Consider the following 22,472-nt stretch of genomic DNA (forward strand, 5'->3'; position numbering starts at 1 on the left):
ATTAGCAAACAATTGTAACCACATGAGAGATGTAGATATGAATTTGTTGCTAATCTTAGTTCCAAAGCAATTTTTTGTATAAATAAGAGTGTCTTCCTCATTCCAAAGAGAGGACTCTTGGAGAATATGTCCAACATATGATAAAATATTATACTTTTTTTAATATTTCCTTTCACATATATTGTCATCCTTTACTTTTAGATGTAAAATGTTTTAATTTTTGTTTATGATATTATAGAATAGTTTACTACTATATTTTTGGGAGAATTAAGCTCACTACAAATAGATCATGGCCTTTTATTTCATTTTATGTTTGTTTATCAATTTTATGCAATTTCATTTCATGGTTAGCTTTTCCATTGATGCATGTCTGGTGTGTGTTTTTATCATAGCTAACTAACAACAAGATAAATAAATCATGGAAAATTGTGCTAAGAGATAACCTATTAACAAAAAGATCCCTACCTAGTAGCGTGATTGAGACAAGCACATGGCCATTGTCAAGAGTGCTTAAGCTTGGTTTTATTTATGAAGTTTGGTTTGATTCATTTCCATAGCTAGTCTCATTAAATTCTATTATGAAATATACCAAAATGGAGTCTACAAGTTGATTTAGAACCTTGGTTGATGAATGAAAGTATATTTCAATGATTAATTTGTTTTTTCATATAGTATATTTCATTTTAATATCCTTTAATTGAACTAAATTATGGAATATATCAAAACAAGTATTGTTGTAGAAAGTTTCATATCTTGAACATTGAACACTTAACTATAACATGATTTGCAATGTTAGTTAATATAGTAAGATATCATGATTTTTTTTTAGTTTAACTAATTCATTTTACAAGTTTTAGCTTCAATAGAATAATTATTACATAGTTTAAGTATATCGTATTACATATAATCTAATTCTGCATATACAATATTTGCATTTCACACGTTTTACATATAATATAATTCTGCACATACAATATTTGCATTTCACACATTTACGAACCTAAGTTGAAAATTAATGTCTAATATTATGCAAATAAATTACATGATAATCAGCACATCAATATTAGGTTTTAACTAAGATGTAATGATTTTTTACTATTTCTGGAGTGCATTGGATTTGGTTAGATGTAAATGGGAGCGCATGGGAGATAAAGAAAAGTGAAATAAAGTGAAATTTTTTATATGGCTACTAATTATGGTTGTTATCAAGCTTAGAGGAAGTTCCTCAACATTCGCATGGATTACATAATTTTCTAAAGCTAGCCTTTCTCCATTTTCTTAATTGTCCAAAAATAAAATGCCTCAATTTGTATTTCAGATACAAACTTTCAATAGAATAAGTATTATATAGTTTAAGTAGAACATATTACAAATGATCTAATTCTACACCTACACTGTTTGCATTTCACAAGTTTAATGTATAATACTTATGCAAATAAATTAAGTGACAAACAATGCACTAATGTCCTAATAGGTTTTGACTAAGGTGCAAAGTTTTTAAACAATTCCTAGTGTGCATTCGATTTGATTAAATGTAAATGAGGCAATATGGGAGATGAAGGAGTACGTAATTTTTGATATGGCTACTAGGTTAGAGGAAAATCCTCAACATTCACATAGATTAACCTAATTTTTGAAAGCTAACATCCTTAGATTTTTTCAATTGTTTAAACACAAAATGTCTCAGTTTATATAATTTGTATTTCAAAATTTCTTAAAATGCCTAATTCCCATAATTTTTTATTTTTTAATATATTATTGCAAAAAACAATTAAGTAATTTTATTTATATTTTTTTAATATATTATTGCAAATAACAATTAATAACTTAATGTTGCTCCTATTCTATTATGTTTTTATTTTAATTCTTGAAAATATATCTGACATTAGTCCTTTGACGTACATGTTTCTTCATTACTGGGCATTGAAAATGAGGAAGTTTACCATAAATGATACAAACGTAAAGGTATTTTTATTGGATAATGTAAATATGAGTTTTTTTTTTTTTCAATAACAATGTGTTGTTATAATATTCTTATACTTTTGAACAAAACAAGTTATAAACTAAAGAAACAAATACAAAAATGGCATAAGATAGCTACACAAAAATGACATATATAGTGTGATTGAATAAGCATCTTTATGCTCTTGGTTAAGCATTCCACACTATATTATGTTTATATTGGAAAATAAATTGATTATTATATAAAATTTTAAAATACTATACCATGCATATTGATTTTTCATATATAAATTTTTCATATATCTTCTAATTTTTATAATTTTAAATAAAATTAAAATCATAAATATAAAACAATAATAAATTTATTATAATATGAAATAATAACAATTATAATATTAAAAATATAATTTTCTTTCTAATTAATAAACAATATAATTGAATCAAAAAAAAACCTAAAATATAAATAATTAATTAATTAATTTAAATTAAAATATAAAAATTTAATTATAATATAAAAAATAAAAAATATAAATGTGAGCCATTACTTTCCACCTAATTTTAAGGCTAAAGCAGGCAAACAAAAACCTTATTAATTATTCAAAACAATAGGTTCCTTTTCTATTGTTATTGTTATTCTAATATATGAAAATACCTTATTAATTATTCAAAACAATAGGTTCCTTTTCTATTGTTATTTTTATTCTAATATATGAAAATAGTTCTTGATGGCAGTTTTAATGAGTTTGAATATGAAATAAATAGAAGTTCCCACAAAATCATATATGAAAATCTGCTATTAAATAAGGCTCTATTGTCACTCTTATTGATTGGATGTTGTCTATTCACTCAAAACACAATTCTTTCCCATTATATGTTGTTTAAAATTGTTTATTTTATTATATTATATGAAGTTTTGCTCTAATAATTAATTATAATTTTTATGATAAAATAAAATAAAAATAGTATATAATATGAAATTTATATTACAGTTAATATATATCGATTGAAATACTGTTGATGTTATCTGTTATTTTTACGCCCAAAAATTTGATTTATAAACATTAAAAATATCTATTTAAATAGAAAATATAGAAAATACCTATAAAAAAAAATATAGAAAACACCAATAAAAAACACTTATCAACATTGAAAAAATATAATGATTATCAACATTGAAAAAATATAATGATTTTACATGAGACATTATGTTCAGTTTTGACATAAATATTATGAAATTTATATTGGAGTTGTCTATAATATGATTTTTTGGAGATTCCGGTGACTGAATTCGGCGGAAAAAATTGAGGTTAAATCTTGATTTGTTGCAGTTAAAATGGTTTTTTAATTGCATATTTGGATTCAACACCCTGGAAAACCCTCAGACGCTTTGATTGTGCAGAAACTAGCTATCAAACTTGCGATTCCAATAAATTGCTACCAGATTTTGACAGAAAAACCCACCAGAAACTGCATTTATATTTCTCTTACTGAATCCTCACAATAATTAAATATCAGCGTACTACTTTCAACAAGAACCTCGTTACTTCTAATCGCGGTATTAAACTTAGCAGTATCGGCAAGAACCATGAATAAGTCTGGTTCATAAATCAATCTTTACCTGGGTTCTAACACAGAAATTGAAACGTTGGCATTAGATGCTAAAACGTTAGCATTAGATGCTAAAGTAGTGTGGGATGAAGATGATGCAGTGGCTGCAGATGTATGGGACGATCCATGACGTGAGGAGCCAGGATTGTTGGAGGCAGCCACAGAACTCACAAAAGCAGGTTTCGTGGGATCTGGTAACATTATTGTCCCCGTTGAAAGCATCAAGTTCACTGTAGACATTGATGGACGAAGTAATGGGTCGGCTTGTGTACATAGCAATGCAACTTGGACGCATCTCAAGACTTCTGTCTGATCGCCGCAGGTTTCATTTATTACTGCATCAACCATGGCCTCAATGTTTCCTCGTGTATATAATCCCCATGTCTGCATAATCACATCACATCGTGAAATTGAGAAAATATATAAGTGGTCATTAAGATTGACCACTAGTTTAAGATGAATTGCAGAAAGTAATAGATGCTGATTATGCATATGATATAATCATGTTAAAACAGATCAGGATCGGCTTCAATTTTTATGAGAGATTTTTCGGCGTAAATCACATGATATTTCATTGTTGAGGCATTTTGAACCAATCAGTGTGGTTTATCGTCAGGACAAGTTCATCTTCAATTTCATATGACTTCGTTAAATAATCTATGGAACAACTAAAAAACATGATCCCGATAATGTGGATATTGTCAATTGGAAATATAATAGAAACGCTATCTTACCCATTGTAAAAGGATCTGCATTTCAGGTGGTAAATTAAAATCCATGTTTCTTTTTCCACTTATAAGTTCCAGAAGAAGAATCCCAAAACTATATACATCAGCTTTAGCAGACAGTTGCCCATGCATCGCATACTCTGGTGCCATATACCCTCTGCAAATAACAATTCCACTTTATAAATACCTCTTCAATCTTTAAAAGAAAAAGTGTACTTAATCTTAGGAAAGATAAGTAGTGCAATGCCATTAATATAAATCGTTTAATAAGTATGCCTGTATTTTAATTCCACTACGTTTTTTTCCCTTGGTTGAGCATATCCTATTTTAGGTAGTTTTGTTCAAAATTTAACATGAATTTGTGGCAATTGCAATTTTGACTTAGGTAGTCTGTGTAATTCGAGTGTTCTAAATGTTATTTAAGGTGCTGAATCTAATTCTTCAGCACCTTTTACAAACTTATAATCTAAAATATTAAATCTTAAAATGGTTAGACAGCCTTTCTGAAACAAAACAGTATAATACTAAAAAGTAGTTAATGTAACCGAGTGATGCATGGTGCAAAGTTTCACCGAGTTCCCGCAATTCCTGTGCCCACAGAAGTTTCATCTTCCTCAAAGAGTCTTGCCAATCCGAAATCTGCTATCTTGGAATTCAAGTTTTTGTCCAACAAAATGTTGCTGGCTTTAATATCCCGATGGATAATCCGGAGAGGAGAATCCTCGTGCAAGTAGAGAAGCCCTCGAGTTATACCAAGTATGATGTTATAACGCTTCTTCCAATCAAGTTGCATGCGTCTATCTGGATCTGTATCGACCATGCAGGAAAATAAATTATCACAAGCGACATAAATTATGTATAAACATTTGGGGGTATGATGATTTCCATTACCGACATTAATGTTTCACTTTGCCTTCAACAAAAATGAAGGAGACTCACCGAATAGAATTTTATCAAGGCTGTTATTGGGTAAGTACTCATAAACCAGCAACCTTTCTGATCCCGCTTCGCAACAGCCAAGTAATTTCACCAGATTTCGATGTTGAACTTTTGCCACCAACTTAACTTCATTCAGAAATTCCTTCTTGCCTTGCCTGGATTCTAAGGACAGCTTTTTCACTGCTATCTCTTTACCCTCTGGAGTAGTTCCCTGAGAGATTGAGAGAAAATGGTTATGGAGATTTTGTGAAGAAGTACTATAAATTATCCATCTATACTTACTCTGGTGCCGACGACCATATGTAAGATCTTTTAAAACCTTCCAAAACAGAATGGATGTTTACGAAAAGTACGTTACCTTGTATACAGCACCAAATCCTCCCTGCCCAAGCTTGTTATTATCATGAAAATTTTCTGTTGCATCTATCAATGTTTCCATTTCAAACACTGTGAAAGCTCTGGACAGGCTGGGAATCCTTTCTAAGACATGCCCCTGGCTGGTTTGTTGGTTATTTTCTCTAATTCGTGAGTCGCCCCCCTCATAGTACCCTACAAAAATTGAAGTTCGACCAAGAAAAAAAAGATTTAATTCAACGGACTCTACCCAGTATGCTACAGAAAGCAGACAATAATAGCAAAACGAATGCCTCTGCAATACCTCCCTGACGGCTTCCAGATAAGGCAGATTTCAATTTTTTTCGAATTCCAAACAGGAACATGATTAACAGGAGAAGAAAGCCGCCAGTAACACCAAAAATTATGGGTAGTTTGCTTGAAGACTTTTCTGGAGGTGGAGGGGCAACATAGATTGGTGGAGGCGAAGGATTAAAGAAAATATATCCTTCATATCGAATAATGCAGCTTCTAGCCATATCCCGAGCTCCCTCTCGTCCATTATTATGTTTGAACAATGCATCAATTCTTGTTGACAGACATGTCTTGCAGTCGTCAAGGGGTATATCTCCCAGCACTGAGCCAGGCCGTAGATCGAGCGCGACTCGCTGGAGTCTGCAGTTGAACCGGAAGCATATCGATTCGTTGCAGTTCCAGCTGTAATAGCAGATGACAAATTAGACAAAAGATGCCGAGCAGCCGCGGTATAGGCACCAGGGTCTGGGGAGGCGCTAACGTTATAGCGATTATCATATCCAGTATCATCCAACTGTCCAATGAAGTTATAGTTTCCATTATAACGTAAGAAGCAGAAATTGGCCCAAACACTACAACCAACGAAATTCCCACAATGTTCTAGAGCATCGATCTTTGCTTGACGCGAACAATTGTAGCATTCATAGACGGTTGCGTCTCCCCTGCATTGGAGGAAGGCATATATTCGGTTAGGAGTTTGGCCGTAAACAGAGGTATTAAACCTGCCTTGGGAGGTATGTTCAACCTCGACCAGAAGACGATTCAACGTTACATTCAGGTTGCTTACAAACGTGCTGCCGTATTGAATGGTCCGGTTTGGGTAAGGATCCGGCCACCACTCTGGTTTTAAGCTGCTGCACATGAACATATTAAAGGAAGAGACGACAATAATATATATAACCATGAAAGACCAGGATTGCTTTCCATGGAAGCTGATCATCTTTGTCGTGGGTGAAGGCGGGAAGGCGAATGTCATGATACTGGGAGAGGCTCACGTATAGTGGCCTTTGACAGAGAGCAGAGGCGCACAACTCATGAACACAACACACAAACACTGAACTCAAGACTTGAACTTAAGACTTGCTTCTCAGGTATATATACAAGCTGAAGAATCTTTTGCCTATCAATTCAATTCTGGCGGTGGGTTTCTGAAGAAGTTTGCCCCTTTGTCAACAATTTCTAAAACCAACATTAAAATCACGTGAATTATAACTAAAATTTCATTACTTTCTTTAATTATATTTCTATGTTTTTTAAATTAACATTTTAACAGTTAATTATTATTTTTGAAATGAGCCTTATCTTAAATATAAAAATAAAGGTATAAAAAATAGTTATTTGATTTACAATTAAAAAAATTAAACAAATATCATGATTGAAGAGAATGTTAGAAAATTAATGATTAATATGTAAATATTAATTTAAAAATAATAATTATAAAAAATAAAAAATAAATAATATTATAAATATCTGAATTCAATTGTGTGATTATATATTGAATGTTGAGATTTTTTTTCTAATTACATATATATTTTTTAAATTTGAGAGTTTGGAATCATTTAGTATAGTTCATCTTATTAATATATTTAATAATAACAAAAATAATATTATTTATGATTTTTTTTAAAAAATCATTTATAATATTTTTTTTTCACGACTTGCCGCCGTCTTCGATAACATCACTTTCTTATCCTCCGTCAATCCGCACATTTTTCTTTTTCCAATTCAATCTTGGCATCTTTCATGACTTCTGCACCTCATGCCATACCCTCACTCATTATTGTATTTAAAAATACAAATAAATAATATAACATCGCAATACCATAGTCCAACAACTTCTATGTAGTTGGCAATGGGCATCACATTAATTATTTTAACCGTTTTTCTTGCCCTGCAAGTCCTGGTCAAACAAAACACAGCGAAATACCGCGCATATGCCGAAATACTCGACTACCCCGGGAACACGGCTTTCTTGACTACCCTGCCAGTCCCGCGCAACACGGCTTCCTTCCTTGGTCAATGTCCCACCTCTCACGTCTCTGCCAAGTAACCCAGCAATTTCCCTTTCACATCTGTGTATTTTATACGAAATTAGAACTAAAAGCTCATTATTTTCTTTAATTGTATTTTTATGTTCTTTAAATTAACATTTTAACAGTTAATTATTATTTTTGACATGAGCTTAAATTAGAATTAATTTGAAATTTATTTTCTCAATTTATTATAATTTTTCTATTATTAAATGAAACAAAATCTAATAATTTATCTATGTTATCATCTGCGAATTTTTCATATAATAACCTATGTGGCTCAATCCCACAAGGAATACAGTTTTCCACATTCAATGTAACTGCATTTCAAGGAAACAAGTGCTTGTGTGGGTTGCCCTTCCAACCTGCAAAGAGAATAAGTGCTTGTGTGGGTCTCCCTTGCCAAGCTTGAAAGAGAATAAGACAAAATCAGTGGAATGTGTTGATAGAAAAAACAATGTAAAACAATGTAAAAGTGGGATGGTTGCATTATATAGATGAAAAGATGTCATTAATAAGTTTGGGAATAGGGGCAATAATTGGATTTGGTGGAGTTCTTATTAGTCCCTGCCTGGGACTCCTAGCGATCGATTGTGCGTTGACCGCCTATTAATCTCTTGTTTGACCAAAAAATATTGTTGTACATCACAACTTTAACCAAAGTTTTCATATTAGAAAATAATATAAAATTTATTATGTAATTTTTGATTGGACAACAAAGTTGGGGGTCTTATTGCGCGCTTCGCAGCTTTCAAGACATTATGTTCGGGGTAAAAATAAAATATCCAAAGGTTTTAGAGATGAAAAGTTTTTGTTATCCAAAGTTTTCAGAGATGAACACTTTATCAAAAGCACCACTTAGTTTGTCCTAAGTTTTTGCTACCTGTTTTCCGTGTCATGCATGCAGTGTCTTGCATCCTGCAAGCGCCAGTTGTTTGCATATGCAAAGGCGTCCACCATGGTCTACAAATACCTTGTCCGGAATCCGGAGTAAGTTCAGAGCAGAGAGTGTCGAGCAGCTAATTCTCCAGAGTAAGTCTAGAGCACAGAGTGTGGAGCAGCTAGTTTGAGGAGCAGAGGAGCAGAATCGAACGAAGCATTCCCCATCTAATGTAATATTCACCATAAAAAAATGTTGAATTTCTACAAACGTTTAACATGGTTATTTGATGGCATGTAACTCTTTGCATTGTTCCCTTCGTCTATTCATGGTAATAGTTTTGCTTCTATCACTCAAGCTTTCACTATATAAAATGTTTTCTTAATTCATTAGGAATTAATTTCACTCTCATTTCATTATTATTTCTTTGCTATGTGCTTCGGAGGTGGTTTTTCTGATTTCAATTTAAGGTTTGTCCATATGCTTATGTTTCTAACCTACCTTCTATCATAGCAGACAACCAGAAGATGTGTCAAACATTCCAAAATCCCGAGCCTTTTGCGGTAAATAGTATCATCTTTCTATTTCGAAAAGAGTTATTATTAAAAATATGCATTATTAACCTTTGCAAGCCTGACTATGAATGGAAAATCTCTTTTATTGTGAAATTTGGTGGTTTTATTTGAAGTTTTATGAGTCAGCTCGTGAGTTTTCCCGGCTGGTGCTGTACTTGAAATTCATAAAGATTAAATCTGACTGGTTCGATGTCACACTCCCTAACGTCTGTAATTCACTCTTTTCGAAGGAAACGGGACCCTATCGTTTACAAACTTATGCATGCGGTATTTCAGCGTGAAAGTTTGATCTGAGGCTATGGGCAATGTTTTCCAATTTCATCTCCTCAAAATTAGCTTATCACATTAACACTTTCTTTAATTTAAAGCAATTCACGGTCAGTCTTTGCTTAACAATCGTTTCGATACCAAAATTATTTTAAAAAAATTACAGTGGACACTATATTGAATTTCAGGCAACTCTTTAGAGTTTTTTCAATAAAACATAGGATTCTTTCTTATCGTCTCCGCTTTTTTCTATTTAAAGAAGCTTTAATTAATGATTTAAAACATAAATTAGGAACAACTTGATTGAAATAAGCGTCATCAAATCAATCAGCCAGAGCCGAAAGTGACCCACCTGTGGAAAGTTAGTGAGCGATCTTTTCTTTTTTCGATATACTTCGAAACACACCCTCGTGTGTGTGAAAAGTTAATCAACCAGCTTTTCCCTTTATTATAATAAAGGTAATTTATATATAATTTGTTAATAATAACAGTGTTGCATAGCAATCAGCCCCAACGTCGAAGCAACAAAAAGATACGTTAGAAACGAATCACGATGGATTAAATTATACTTCGTTTCCGTCGATCCACATGTTATCACGTTCGTGCAACCACTTTAAACGTTGTACGGTCAAGCGATCCAACGGATCACCATTCCCAAATCCCCAGTACTTCTACAACTTGCACCGTTAGATCAGTCAAAGGAGCGAGATTATTACGTGATGCACGACAAGCCGGCCACAACCACATACACCCCTGGAAGTTGATCACCAATTGAACGAATCTGGGCAAAATCTCCTATTTCAGTTGTTTACGGGAATATGCCTTCTCAAAATCATTCCAACTTTAAAAAATGGACAGCTTTGCCGTGAAGCAGACATTCTAGAAATATTTTAACTGGGTGGATATGGTCGACGGAACGAGTCATGCCAGCCGTCTCCAAACTCCCATACTATTCACAGAATTTGAACTAATAATATATATGAACTAATAATATATATGAACTAATTATATAGTCATATATATGATATTATACGAATAATATATATGATATGATATTCAATTTGAAAGTCACACTGAGTGAGAAACTAAATTGGTGTAGAGTACCCTTATTTATTGGACAAGGACCTATTTGTACACATGGATTTCAGGGTTAAAGCCTACAAAATTATATCATTGAATACAGCAAATGCAACCTCACATGAGCAATAATTTCGTATCTACGGCTGCTGATTGCGAACGCCAAAGGTTCCATAGATTGATTAAACATGGTGCTTATTATTTAGCGAAGTTAAATGACAAATTGTATATTAAATCAGTTACTCATTTGTGTTTCTTCCTATGTTATGCCTGAAAGCTATTGTGGAGGTGGTATTTCTTATTTGTTTTTTTTTTTCAATTTTCCCTAGTTTCAGATACATATACTTAAATGCTATATTGGGAGTGCGCTAGTGCTTTACCAATTGACATGCATAATTAAGTTACACCTTAATGTGTGGGTTGCGTGGCCAATTTAGGACACATCATTTATATTTTCAATGACCAGGGAGGATGTAGTCTTTGTGTTCTTTTGCTTCATTGATTCATCAACTCAACTATTATTTAATTTAATTTAGAATAAATTAATATTGGATGATTGGAAGATGATAGCAATCAATCTTAGCAAAATATTTTTACATTTTAACATGTTCTTTGTGTTTTTTTAATTGCATATTACTGTAATAACACATCATTTATATTTTCAATGACCGGATGTGGCCACAACCAGCTGAGGGAGGATATAGTCTTTGTGTTTTTTTGCTTCATTTATTCATCAACTCAATTATTATTTAATTTAGTTCACAATAAATTAATATTGGATGATTGGAAGATGATAGCAATCAATTTTAGCAAAATATTTTTACATTTTAACATGTTCTTTGTGTTACATGACAATAGACAAACAATTTACATGACAATATTACTGTAATACAACAATTTACATGAATGAGATTCATAACCAACATTGTATATCATGTGAAATTAATTAATACTGTATTACAACAATTTACATGAATGAGATTCATAACTAGCGTTGTATATCATGTGAAATTAATTAATATTTTTAGGGTTGTATATCATGTGAAATTAATTAATATTTTTACAAATACATCAATTTTTACAGGGTTGTATAACATGTGTTAATGGAAATACAATCTGTGACCGCAAAAGGAAAAGGAAAAATTGCACCCTTCATAAGCTCTGTTTCAGCTAATCAGTAGGTCTAACTAAAACAAAATCCATAGGTTTCGAATAAAACCCAATAGCATATCAAATACCGCACATCACGGTCGATTTGATAGCTCTAGGTGAACTATTTCAGTTCCATTTCAAATCCCATTTCAAATCGGACAATATACAATCCATTTGTGTTGTCCCTGCAAACCCCGACAGGGACTACCACCACGGCAGTGGCTCCTTGTTGTCTTCATAGTTTGGAAAAAGGCAAGAGATTGGATGGTGCCCCCAAATGTACCTAAACGCTTTTATGGAGAATATCGACTCCCTACATAGTGAAGTGTGGAACATGAAAAAGTTCTATCTCTTGTATGAATTCACCAATATATTATTATGTGGTGAATAAATAATGTATGCTATATTCAATGATGTCTGATTATGAATATAAGACTTGAAATTTATAATAATCTTTTTTTTAATAAATTTATATGTTTAAATATTTAATGAATTCATTTTTCATTTCTGAAAAATATAATTTCCATTCTTATTAGTTATTATTAATTTTCATTGTCGAATTTATTTATGTTTTTAATTTGATAATTTTTTTAATGAATTATTTTATTATAAATAATTTTTTGATTTATTTAAATTAACAATATTAAATATAAATTTTATTGATTTTAAAAATTATATTAAATTTATATTTTTAACTTGTCTCATCATAAAATATACATAATCTAACTCTTCTTCTTTAGTAAAAGTGTACATGTATGTTTTGGTATATTTGTATCTTTCTATCTTCACCACTTAAAATAATGTTTTTGTCAACATATTTTTTCTATATTAATATTGTTGAAAATTATATTATTATTAAGTTGCTTATAATTCAATAATAATGTATTCATAACTTTTATAAGAAAAAAAGATATATTTATAAACATTCAAAACAAAACAAGATATTCATGTGATAATTGTTTGGAGAAACAATAATGTAAAGATTTTATAATTCTAGCCACTCATTAAAAAACAAATTCAAAACACATTGTTTCTTGACTTTGTTGAATAGACTATAGATTAAAAATCATCAACATATTCTTGAATGAAATAATTTATTTCAAACATTAGCAGAGAATAAGATCATTTTAAGAGTAGTCTTGACACAATAGATGATTAAAACTACTCTTCAAGATATATTTAGTAATACATGGAGTGATACTATTGAGGATTACTTAGTTATAGAAGTTGTGATACCTAAAATTCAATGAAATAGATGTGCAAGATCAATCCTCTGCAAACTATTGACAAGATTGTCTCCCTTCTTCATCACCAACTAATTACTAATAGACAATTACATACACATATAAAAATACTTCTTCATCACCAACTAATTACTAATAGACAATTACATACACATATAAAAATATAACACAACAACTGTAACATCCAAAATCATTGTCATCCAAATCCAAACACATAAACACACAAACCACTCAAAGCATCCAAAGAAAGATGTACAAACCATTCAAGGCAAGCAACATAGAATAAATTAAATAAGAGAATGAGATGATCATGCCATGCAAAGAAAACATAATGTGAATTTTGAAGTTAATCTCAAACATATACCTAATAATAATAATCTAAAAATGTGACATTATTGCCCTCAACTCAATCAACTTAGATCCATCTAAAAACACTGGGATCAAATCCCTCGAGATGCAAAAAAAAAATTTGCACCTCTAGAGATTTAATCCCTCTTAACACATGATAGATCCGTATTAAATAAATCTAAGCTAATAATATATTATTTTTTGCTTATACTTCTATTTTTTTTAATACAAAAAGTGTGTGCAATTCTCATTAACTTAAACTTTACAATTATTAAACTCTTAGGAAAAAACAGAAAAGTGATGCAAAAATATATAAACTTGCAAATTATACTTTGCAATAATATAATTGAATAGCATTCATGCTGATTAGCTAAACCCTCCTTTGTGACTATTTCATTTTACTAATTATATAGATAGAAATATTATTTCTCGAATTGTTCCATGTGTATTGTTGTCTTTGCTTAGTCGAGGATCATTGTGTTCATGGAGAATGTGTTAGGCTTTATGAAACGTATTAATGAAAACAAATTGCCATTTTATTTTACTTTGTGTGATATCTTCATTAAAATAAAAAATTAATAAAAAACATAAAACATCATAATTTTTCTTAAATTACCGTACTGTTAATCGTAAAAATTATAATATGATAATTTTTTCTTATAATTGATATTTATAAAAGTTAAAATCTAAAAATTATTAATTTTTTATTTAAATTAGTATAGTTCTATTTTAACTTTAAATTTATCAAGAGTTGAGAATGTTCAAATCTTTTAAGGTGCAAATTTCTTTTAGAGTGTAAAATTTGAAGAAATATTTGAATCTCAAAATATTTCATCCCTCTCGATACTGGATAAATTCAAGATTAGCATGGATATGTGTGTGTGTCAACTCGATGTTAAACGTGGAAGGAATAAGACAACTCCATCTTGAGAAACACACTAATAAAATGTTTTATATGTTTTAACCATAATTTTTTTGTTAATTTCATTTGATATATATAAAATAATTCAAGATAAAAAAATTTACTTTTTATATGTGGACTTCAAGCGTGCATTCATGATAAATCTACCTAGATCCATAATCTGGAAAAAATATATAAATATTGTTGTGACACATAGTCGACATCTAAAAAAATAAAATTAAATCCTCTCAGGTGCTAGATAATGCCATATGTATATATCCATGGCATTATCTAGCACCTGAGAGTAAGTTCTAATTCTCCAGAGTAAGTCTAGAGCACAGAGTGTGGAGCAGTTAGTTTGAGGAGCAGAGGAGCAGAATCGAACGAAGCATTCCCCATCTAATGTAATATTCACCATAAAAAAATGTTGAATTTCTACAAACGTTTAACATGGTTATTTGATGGCATGTACCTCTTTGCACTGTTCCCTTGGTCTATTCATGGTAATAGTTTTGCTTCTATCACTCAAGCTTTCACTATATAAAATGTTTTCTTAATTCATCAGGAATTAATTTCACTCTCATTTCATTATTATTTCTTTGCTATGTGCTTCGGAGGTGGTTTTTCTGATTTCATATTTAAGGTTTGTCCATATGCTTCTGTTTCTAACCTTCTATCATAGCAGACAACTAAAAGATGTGTCAAACATTCGAAAATCCCGAGCCTTTTGCGGTAAATAGTATCATCTTTCTATTTCGAAAAGAGTTATTATTAAAAATATGCATTATTAACCTTTGCAAGGCTGACTATGAATGGAAAATCTCTTTTATTCTGAAATTTGGTGGTTTTATTTGAAGTTTTATGAGTCAGCTCGTGAGTTTTCCCGGCTGGTGCTGTACTTGAAATTCATAAAGATTAAATCTGACTGGTTCGATGTCACACTCCCTAACGTCTGTAATTCACTCTTTTCGAAGGAAACGGGACCCTATCGTTTACAAACTTATGCATGCGGTATTTCAGCGTGAAAGTTTGATCTGAGGCTATGGGCAATGTTTTCCAATTTCATCTCCTCAAAATTAGCTTATCACATTAACACTTTCTTTAATTTAAAGCAATTCACGGTGAGTCTTTGCTTAACAATCGTTTCGATACCAAAATTATTTTAAAAAAATTACAGTGGACACTATATTGAATTTCAGGCAACTCTTTAGAGTTTTTTCAATCAATAATGGATTCTTTCTGATCGTCTCCGCTTTTTTCTATTTAAAGAAGCTTTAATTAATGATTTAAAACATAAAATAGGAACAATTTGATTGAAATAAGCGTCATCAAATCAATCAGCCAGAGCCGAAAGTGACCCACCTGTGGAAAGTTAGTGAGCAATCTTTTCTTTTTTCGATATACTTCGAAACACACCCTCGTGTGTGTGAAAAGTTAATCAACCAGCTTTTCCCTTTATTATAATAAAGGTAATTTATATATAATTTGTTAATAATAACAGTGTTGCATAGCAATCAGCCCCAACTTCGAAGCAACAAAAAGATACGTTAGAAACGAATCACGATGGATTAAATTATACTTCGTTTCCGTCGATCCACATGTTATCACGTTCGTGCAACCACTTTAAACGTTGTACGGTCAAGCGATCCAGCGGATCACCATTCCCAAATCCCCAGTACTTCTACAACTTGCACCGTTAGATCAGTCAAAGGAGCGAGATTATTACGTGATGCACGACAAGCCGGCCACAACCACATACACCCCTGGAAGTTGATCACCAATTGAACGAATCTGGGCAAAATCTCCTATTTCAGTTGTTTACGGGAATATGCCTTCTCAAAGTCATTCCAACATTAAAAAATGGACAGCTTTGCCGTGAAGCAGACATTCTAGAAATATTTTAACTGGGTGGATATGGTCGACGGAACGAGTCATGCCAGCCGTCTCCAAACTCCCATACTATTCACAGAATTTGAACTAATAATATATATGAACTAATTATATAGTCATATATATGATATTATACGAATAATATATATGATATGATATTCAATTTGAAAGTCACACTGAGTGAGAAACTAAATTGGTGTAGAGTACCCTTATTTATTGGACAAGGACCTATTTGTACACATGGATTTCAGGGTTAAAGCCTACAAAATTATATCATTGAATACAGCAAATGCAACCTCACATGAGCAATAATTTCGTATCTACGGCTGCTGATTGCGAACGGCAAAGGTTCCATAGATTGATTAAACATGGTGCTTATTATTTAGCGAAGTTAAATGACAAATTGTATATTAAATCAGTTACTCATTTGTGTTTCTTCCTATGTTATGCCTGAAAGCTATTGTGGAGGTGGTATTTCTTATTTGTTTTTTTTTTCAATTTTCCCTAGTTTCAGATACATACACTTAAATGCTATATTGGGAGTGCGCTATTGCTTTACCAATTGACGTGCATAATTAAGTTACACCTTAATGTGTGGGTTGCGTGGCCAATTTAGGACACATCATTTATATTTTCAATGACCAAGGAGGATGTAGTCTTTGTGTTCTTTTGCTTCATTGATTCATCAACTCAACTATTATTTAATTTAATTTAGAATAAATTAATATTGGATGATTGGAAGATGATAGCAATCAATCTTAGCAAAATATTTTTACATTTTAACATGTTCTTTGTGTTTTTTTAATTGCATATTACTGTAATAACACATCATTTATATTTTCAATGACCGGATGTGGCCACAACCAGCTGAGGGAGGATATAGTCTTTGTGTTTTTTTGCTTCATTTATTCATCAACTCAATTATTATTTAATTTAGTTCACAATAAATTAATATTGGATGATTGGAAGATGATAGCAATCAATTTTAGCAAAATATTTTTACATTTTAACATGTTCTTTGTGTTTTTTTACATTTCATATTACTGTAATACAACAATTTACATGACAAACAATTTACATGACAATAGACAAACAATTTACATGACAATATTACTGTAATACAACAATTTACATGAATGAGATTCATAACCAACATTGTATATCATGTGAAATTAATTAATACTGTATTACAACAATTTACATGAATGAGATTCATAACTAGCGTTGTATATCATGTGAAATTAATTAATATTTTTAGGGTTGTATATCATGTGAAATTAATTAATATTTTTACAAATACATCAATTTTTACAGGGTTGTATATCATGTGTTAATGGAAATACAATCTGTGACCGCAAAAGCAAAAGGAAAAGGAAAAATTGCACCCTTCATAAGCTCTGTTTCAGCTAATCAGTAGGTCTAACTAAAACAAAATCCATAGGTTTCGAATAAAACCCAATAGCATATCAAATACCGCACATCACGGTCGATTTGATAGCTCTAGGTGAACTATTTCAGTTCCATTTCAAATCCCATTTCAAATCGGACAATATACAATCCATTTGTGTTGTCCTTGCAAACCCCGACAGGGACTACCGCCACGGCAGTGGATCCTTGTTGTCTTCATAGTTTGGAAAAAGGCAAGAGATTGGATGGTGCCCCCAAATGTACCTAAACGCTTTTATGGAGAATATCGACTCCCTACATAGTGAAGTGTGGAACATGAAAAAGTTCTATCTCTTGTATGAATTCACCAATATATTATTATGTGGTGAATAAATAATGTATGCTATATTCAATGATGTCTAATTATGAATATAAGACTTGAAATTTATAATAATCTTTTTTTTAATAAATTTATATGTTTAAATATTTAATGAATTCATTTTTCATTTCTGAAAAATATAATTTCCATTCTTATTAGTTATTATTAATTTTCATTGTCGAATTTATTTATGTTTTTAATTTGATAATTTTTTTAATGAATTATTTTATTATAAATAATTTTTTGATTTATTTAAATTAACAATATTAAATATAAATTTTATTGATTTTAAAAATTATATTAAATTTATATTTTTAACTTGTCTCATCATAAAATATACATAATCTAACTCTTCTTCTTATCTTAAAGGTGAAAGTGTACATGTATGTTTTGGTATATTTGTATCTTTCTATCTTCACCACTTAAAATAATGTTTTTGTCAACATATTTTTTCTATATTAATATTGTTGAAAATTATATTATTATTAAGTTGTTTATAATTCAAATTATTTAGAAATATTTTGATTATTAATTTTTTCTTATAATTGATATTCATAAAAGTTATAATTGATATAGATAATTGCATATAATAATGTATTCATAACTTTTATAAGAAAAAAAGATATATTTATAAACATTCAAAACAAAACAAGATATTCATGTGATAATTGTTTGGAGAAACAATAATGTAAAGATTTTATAATTCTAGCCACTCATTAAAAAACAAATTCAAAATACATTGTTTCTTGACTTTGTTGAATAGACTATAGATTAAAAATCATCAACATATTCTTGAATGAAATAATTTATTTCAAGCATTAGCAGAGAATAAAATCATTTTAAGAGTAGTCTTGACACAATAGATGATTAAAACTACTCTTCAAGATATATTTAGTAATACATGGAGTGATACTATTGAGGATTACTTAGTTATAGAAGTTGTGATACCTAAAATTCAATGAAATAGATGTGCAAGATCAATCCTCTGCAAACTATTGACAAGATTGTCTCCCTTCTTCATCACCAACTAATTACTAATAGACAATTACATACACATATAAAAATATAACACAACAACTGTAACATCCAAAATCATTGTCATCCAAATCCAAACACATAAACACACAAACCACTCAAAGCATCCAAACAAAGATGTACAAACCATTCAAGGCAAGCAACATAGAATAAATTAAATAAGAGAATGAGATGATCATGCCATGCAAAGAAAACATAATGTGAATTTTGAAGTTAATCTCAAACATATACCTAATAATAATAATCTAAAAATGTGACATTATTGCCCTCAACTCGAATCAACTTAGATCCATCTAAAAACACTGGGATCAAATCCCTCGAGATGCAAAAAAAAGATTTGCACCTCGAGAGATTTAATCCCTCTTAACACATGATAGATCCGTATTAAATAAATCTAAGCTAATAATATATTATTTTTTGCTTATACTTCTATTTTTTTTAATACAAAAAGTGTGTGCAATTCTCATTAACTTAAACTTTACAATTATTAAACTCTTGGAAAAAAACAGAAAAGTGATGCAAAAATATATAAACTTGCAAATTATACTTTGCAATAATATAATTGAATAGCATTCATACTGATTAGCTAAACCCTCCTTTGTGACTATTTCATTTTACTAATTATATAGATAGAAATATTATTTCTCGAATTGTTCCATGTGTATTGTTGTCTTTGCTTAGTCGAGGATCATTGTGTTCATGGAGAATGTGTTAGGCTTTACGAAACGTATTAATGAAAACAAATTGCCATTTTATTTTACTTTGTGTGATATCTTCATTAAAATAAAAAATTAATAAAAAACATAAAACATCATAATTTTTCTTAAATTACCGTATATAAAAATTATAATATGATAATTTTTTCTTATAATTGATATTTATAAAAGTTAAAATCTAAAAATTATTAATTTTTTATTTAAATTAGTATAGTTCTATGTTAACTTTAGATTTATCAAGAGTTGAGAATGTTCAAATCTTTTAAGGTGCAAATTTCTTTTAGAGTGTAAAATTTGAAGAAATATTTGAACCTCAAAATATTTCATCCCTCTCGATACTGGATAAATTCCAGATTAGCATGGATATGTGTGTGTGTCAACTCGATGTTAAATGTGGAAGGAATAAGACAACTCCATCTTGAGAAACACACTAATAAAATGTTTTATATGTTTTAACCATAATTTTTTTGTTAATTTCATTTGATATATATAAAAAAATTCAAGATAAAAAAAATTACTTTTTATATGTGGACTTCAAGCGTGCATTCATGATAAATCTACCTAGATCCATAATCTGGAAAAAATATATAAATATTGTTGTGACACATAGTCGACATCTAAAAAAATAAAATTAAATCCTCTCAGGTGCTAGATAATGCCATATGTATATATCCATGGCCAAACAAAAACAATCATGTATAATTTGTAAAAAAGACAACAAAAAAGTATGATAAAAAAGACAAAATCATGAGTCACAATCCATGCATATATAAACATCGGATATATAAAGAGAATCTGTTGACATAGATAAAAAAATGATGTTGTGCCATGAGCTGATCCATATATGGCCTATGATAATACTGATAAAGAGTACCATTTACTCTTCCTTCAATATGCCATTGCCCTATATCCAACTAAAGGCCTTCTTTACAAAGTTTGTCGGCCTTGAAATTGCATTCTCTATATATATGTGAGCAAGAGAAATCAACAAATAATTATTTTAATCTCAATACATCCTCCTAAATGTGAACAAGATGCAAACATCAACACTACCGAATCACATTAACCTAGTTGATAATCAATAAGGAGTCTCCAAAAACCTTTAAATTGCTAGAACTCTTTTCCCTTGCAAAAGCCAAAGCAAGCAACAAACAAGCAACTCAATTAGATTGTTTTTACCCACCCACTACCCATAAATACTTTGAAATAATGATTATCAGATACAAATAAAAGAAAACACCACCACATATAGAATTTTTCTCCTACACTACCCCATCGAAATAGCCTCAGGGCTACAAGGTATTAGGCTCCTCCATAATACTGTATTGTGTTATTGGGGGGGGGGATAGATTGAGTAAAATGAGGCCATATGGCCAAAGCATTAGCTACCACCTAAATCAAAGAGGAAACCACATCTAAGAAAACACCTTTGTTTCTAACTAACCAAGTGCCCTAGAAAATAAGCAAAGGAAACACCTTGAAGGACTTTTTTCTCCTATTCCAAACCCAACCCCTCTATCTCTTCTAAAATTAATGACCATGCCACAAGCACTCAAGTCCTAAGAAGGACTAACACACATTCCATAAGTGACAAAAGAACTAACACTCCCTAAAAAGGTGTTTTATGGATTCTCCACTTATCGTACAAAGAATGCACCGACCCGAACCAATCTAATAATGACGTTGTATATTGTCCCAAGTGGGTACTTTTTAGCTATAATACACCACATAAAGAGGTGAGATTTCACGAGACACTTGATTTCTAAACACCCTTCCACAACCAAACATCCAAAAGGCTAGGATAACCTCAAGAATTCATTTAATAAGAACAAGCCTCCTAGCTCTAGAAAGCCACCTAAAACACCAACTTTTATTATTTTTCTTTTTATATTGGTAATAAGCCATGACCAATTCACCTTCCTATAACAATTATATTTCAAATGATATCCCAAATATTTAATACCACTCATGAATTCGAAAAGGAAAAACATTCCTTATATTGAAATCTTCCAAATCCAACAAGTTTTGAATCAAAATAGATGACTTCCTGTCATTGACTACCATGCACGTTGCTAATCCAAACAAATTTATGATCTCTGATAAAGAAGAAACATCTTTATAAGGAGCATTGCTGAAGATCAAGATGGCATCAAGAAATAGAAGATGATTGATTGCTAATGTATTTGAAATAACAACTCCCTAAAAATCACCCCGATAATTAGCATTTGTAAGAAGGTGACTAAGATCTGCAACAACCAGTGAGAACAAAAGAGGAGATAAAGGGAACCCTTAACGAAGACCTCTTTTAGCATGAAAAAAAGGGGAAGTTGTGCAATTAATCAGAAAACAAAAGTGACAGATCACAAGCAGCCCATCACCTAGTTTATGAAATCGACCTCAAAAGCCAAATGTGTAAGAAGCAATCTAAGATACATATAGCTCACTCGATCGTAGGCCTTTGATAAATCAATTTTAATCATTGCACCCTTTAATTTAAGTGATTTTATGTTACGCAAGCCTTATTGATTCACCCCAATTGCCTCATGAATATGATGCCCATCCAGAAACCCAAATTGTTCCTTAGGAATGGATACCGATAAAATCAATTATATCCTCCTAGAAATCACTTTAGAAATGACATTATAGGTGCAATTACATAAAGAAATAGGATGAAAATCTTTGAAATATTTATGGTTACCCACTTTGG

The 22,472-nt window shown here is 30.8% G+C and overlaps 2 protein-coding genes across 2 annotated transcripts in view; both read right to left on the bottom strand.

Moving 5' to 3' along the window:
* Positions 1 to 3,448: 3,448 nt before the first annotated feature.
* On the bottom strand, positions 3,449 to 6,939 carry LOC149143860 (cysteine-rich receptor-like protein kinase 44). The gene is made up of 6 exons (XM_089448704.1): positions 5,896 to 6,939; positions 5,596 to 5,786; positions 5,238 to 5,448; positions 4,871 to 5,105; positions 4,305 to 4,455; positions 3,449 to 3,954 (listed from the first exon to the last, which is right to left on the bottom strand). Exons 1-6 carry the CDS (start codon positions 6,107 to 6,109, stop codon positions 3,577 to 3,579), a joined length of 1,380 nt encoding a protein of 459 aa, XP_089304830.1. The 5' UTR covers positions 6,110 to 6,939; the 3' UTR covers positions 3,449 to 3,576.
* Positions 6,940 to 7,758: 819 nt separating this feature from the next.
* The window catches only part of LOC149143861 (uncharacterized), a 135,189-nt gene continuing 120,475 nt past the window's right edge, over positions 7,759 to 22,472 (bottom strand). The window contains exon 4 of the mRNA XM_089451968.1: positions 7,759 to 7,957. Coding sequence (XP_089308094.1) covers positions 7,759 to 7,957 — 199 coding nt within the window. The remainder of the gene's footprint in view (positions 7,958 to 22,472) is intronic.

The sequence above is a fragment of the Pinus tabuliformis genome, chromosome X (genome assembly GCF_031772625.1).
Source record: "Pinus tabuliformis cultivar Carrire ecotype Pingquan chromosome X, CPIR1, whole genome shotgun sequence".
NCBI classification, from domain to species: domain Eukaryota; kingdom Viridiplantae; phylum Streptophyta; class Pinopsida; order Pinales; family Pinaceae; genus Pinus; species Pinus tabuliformis.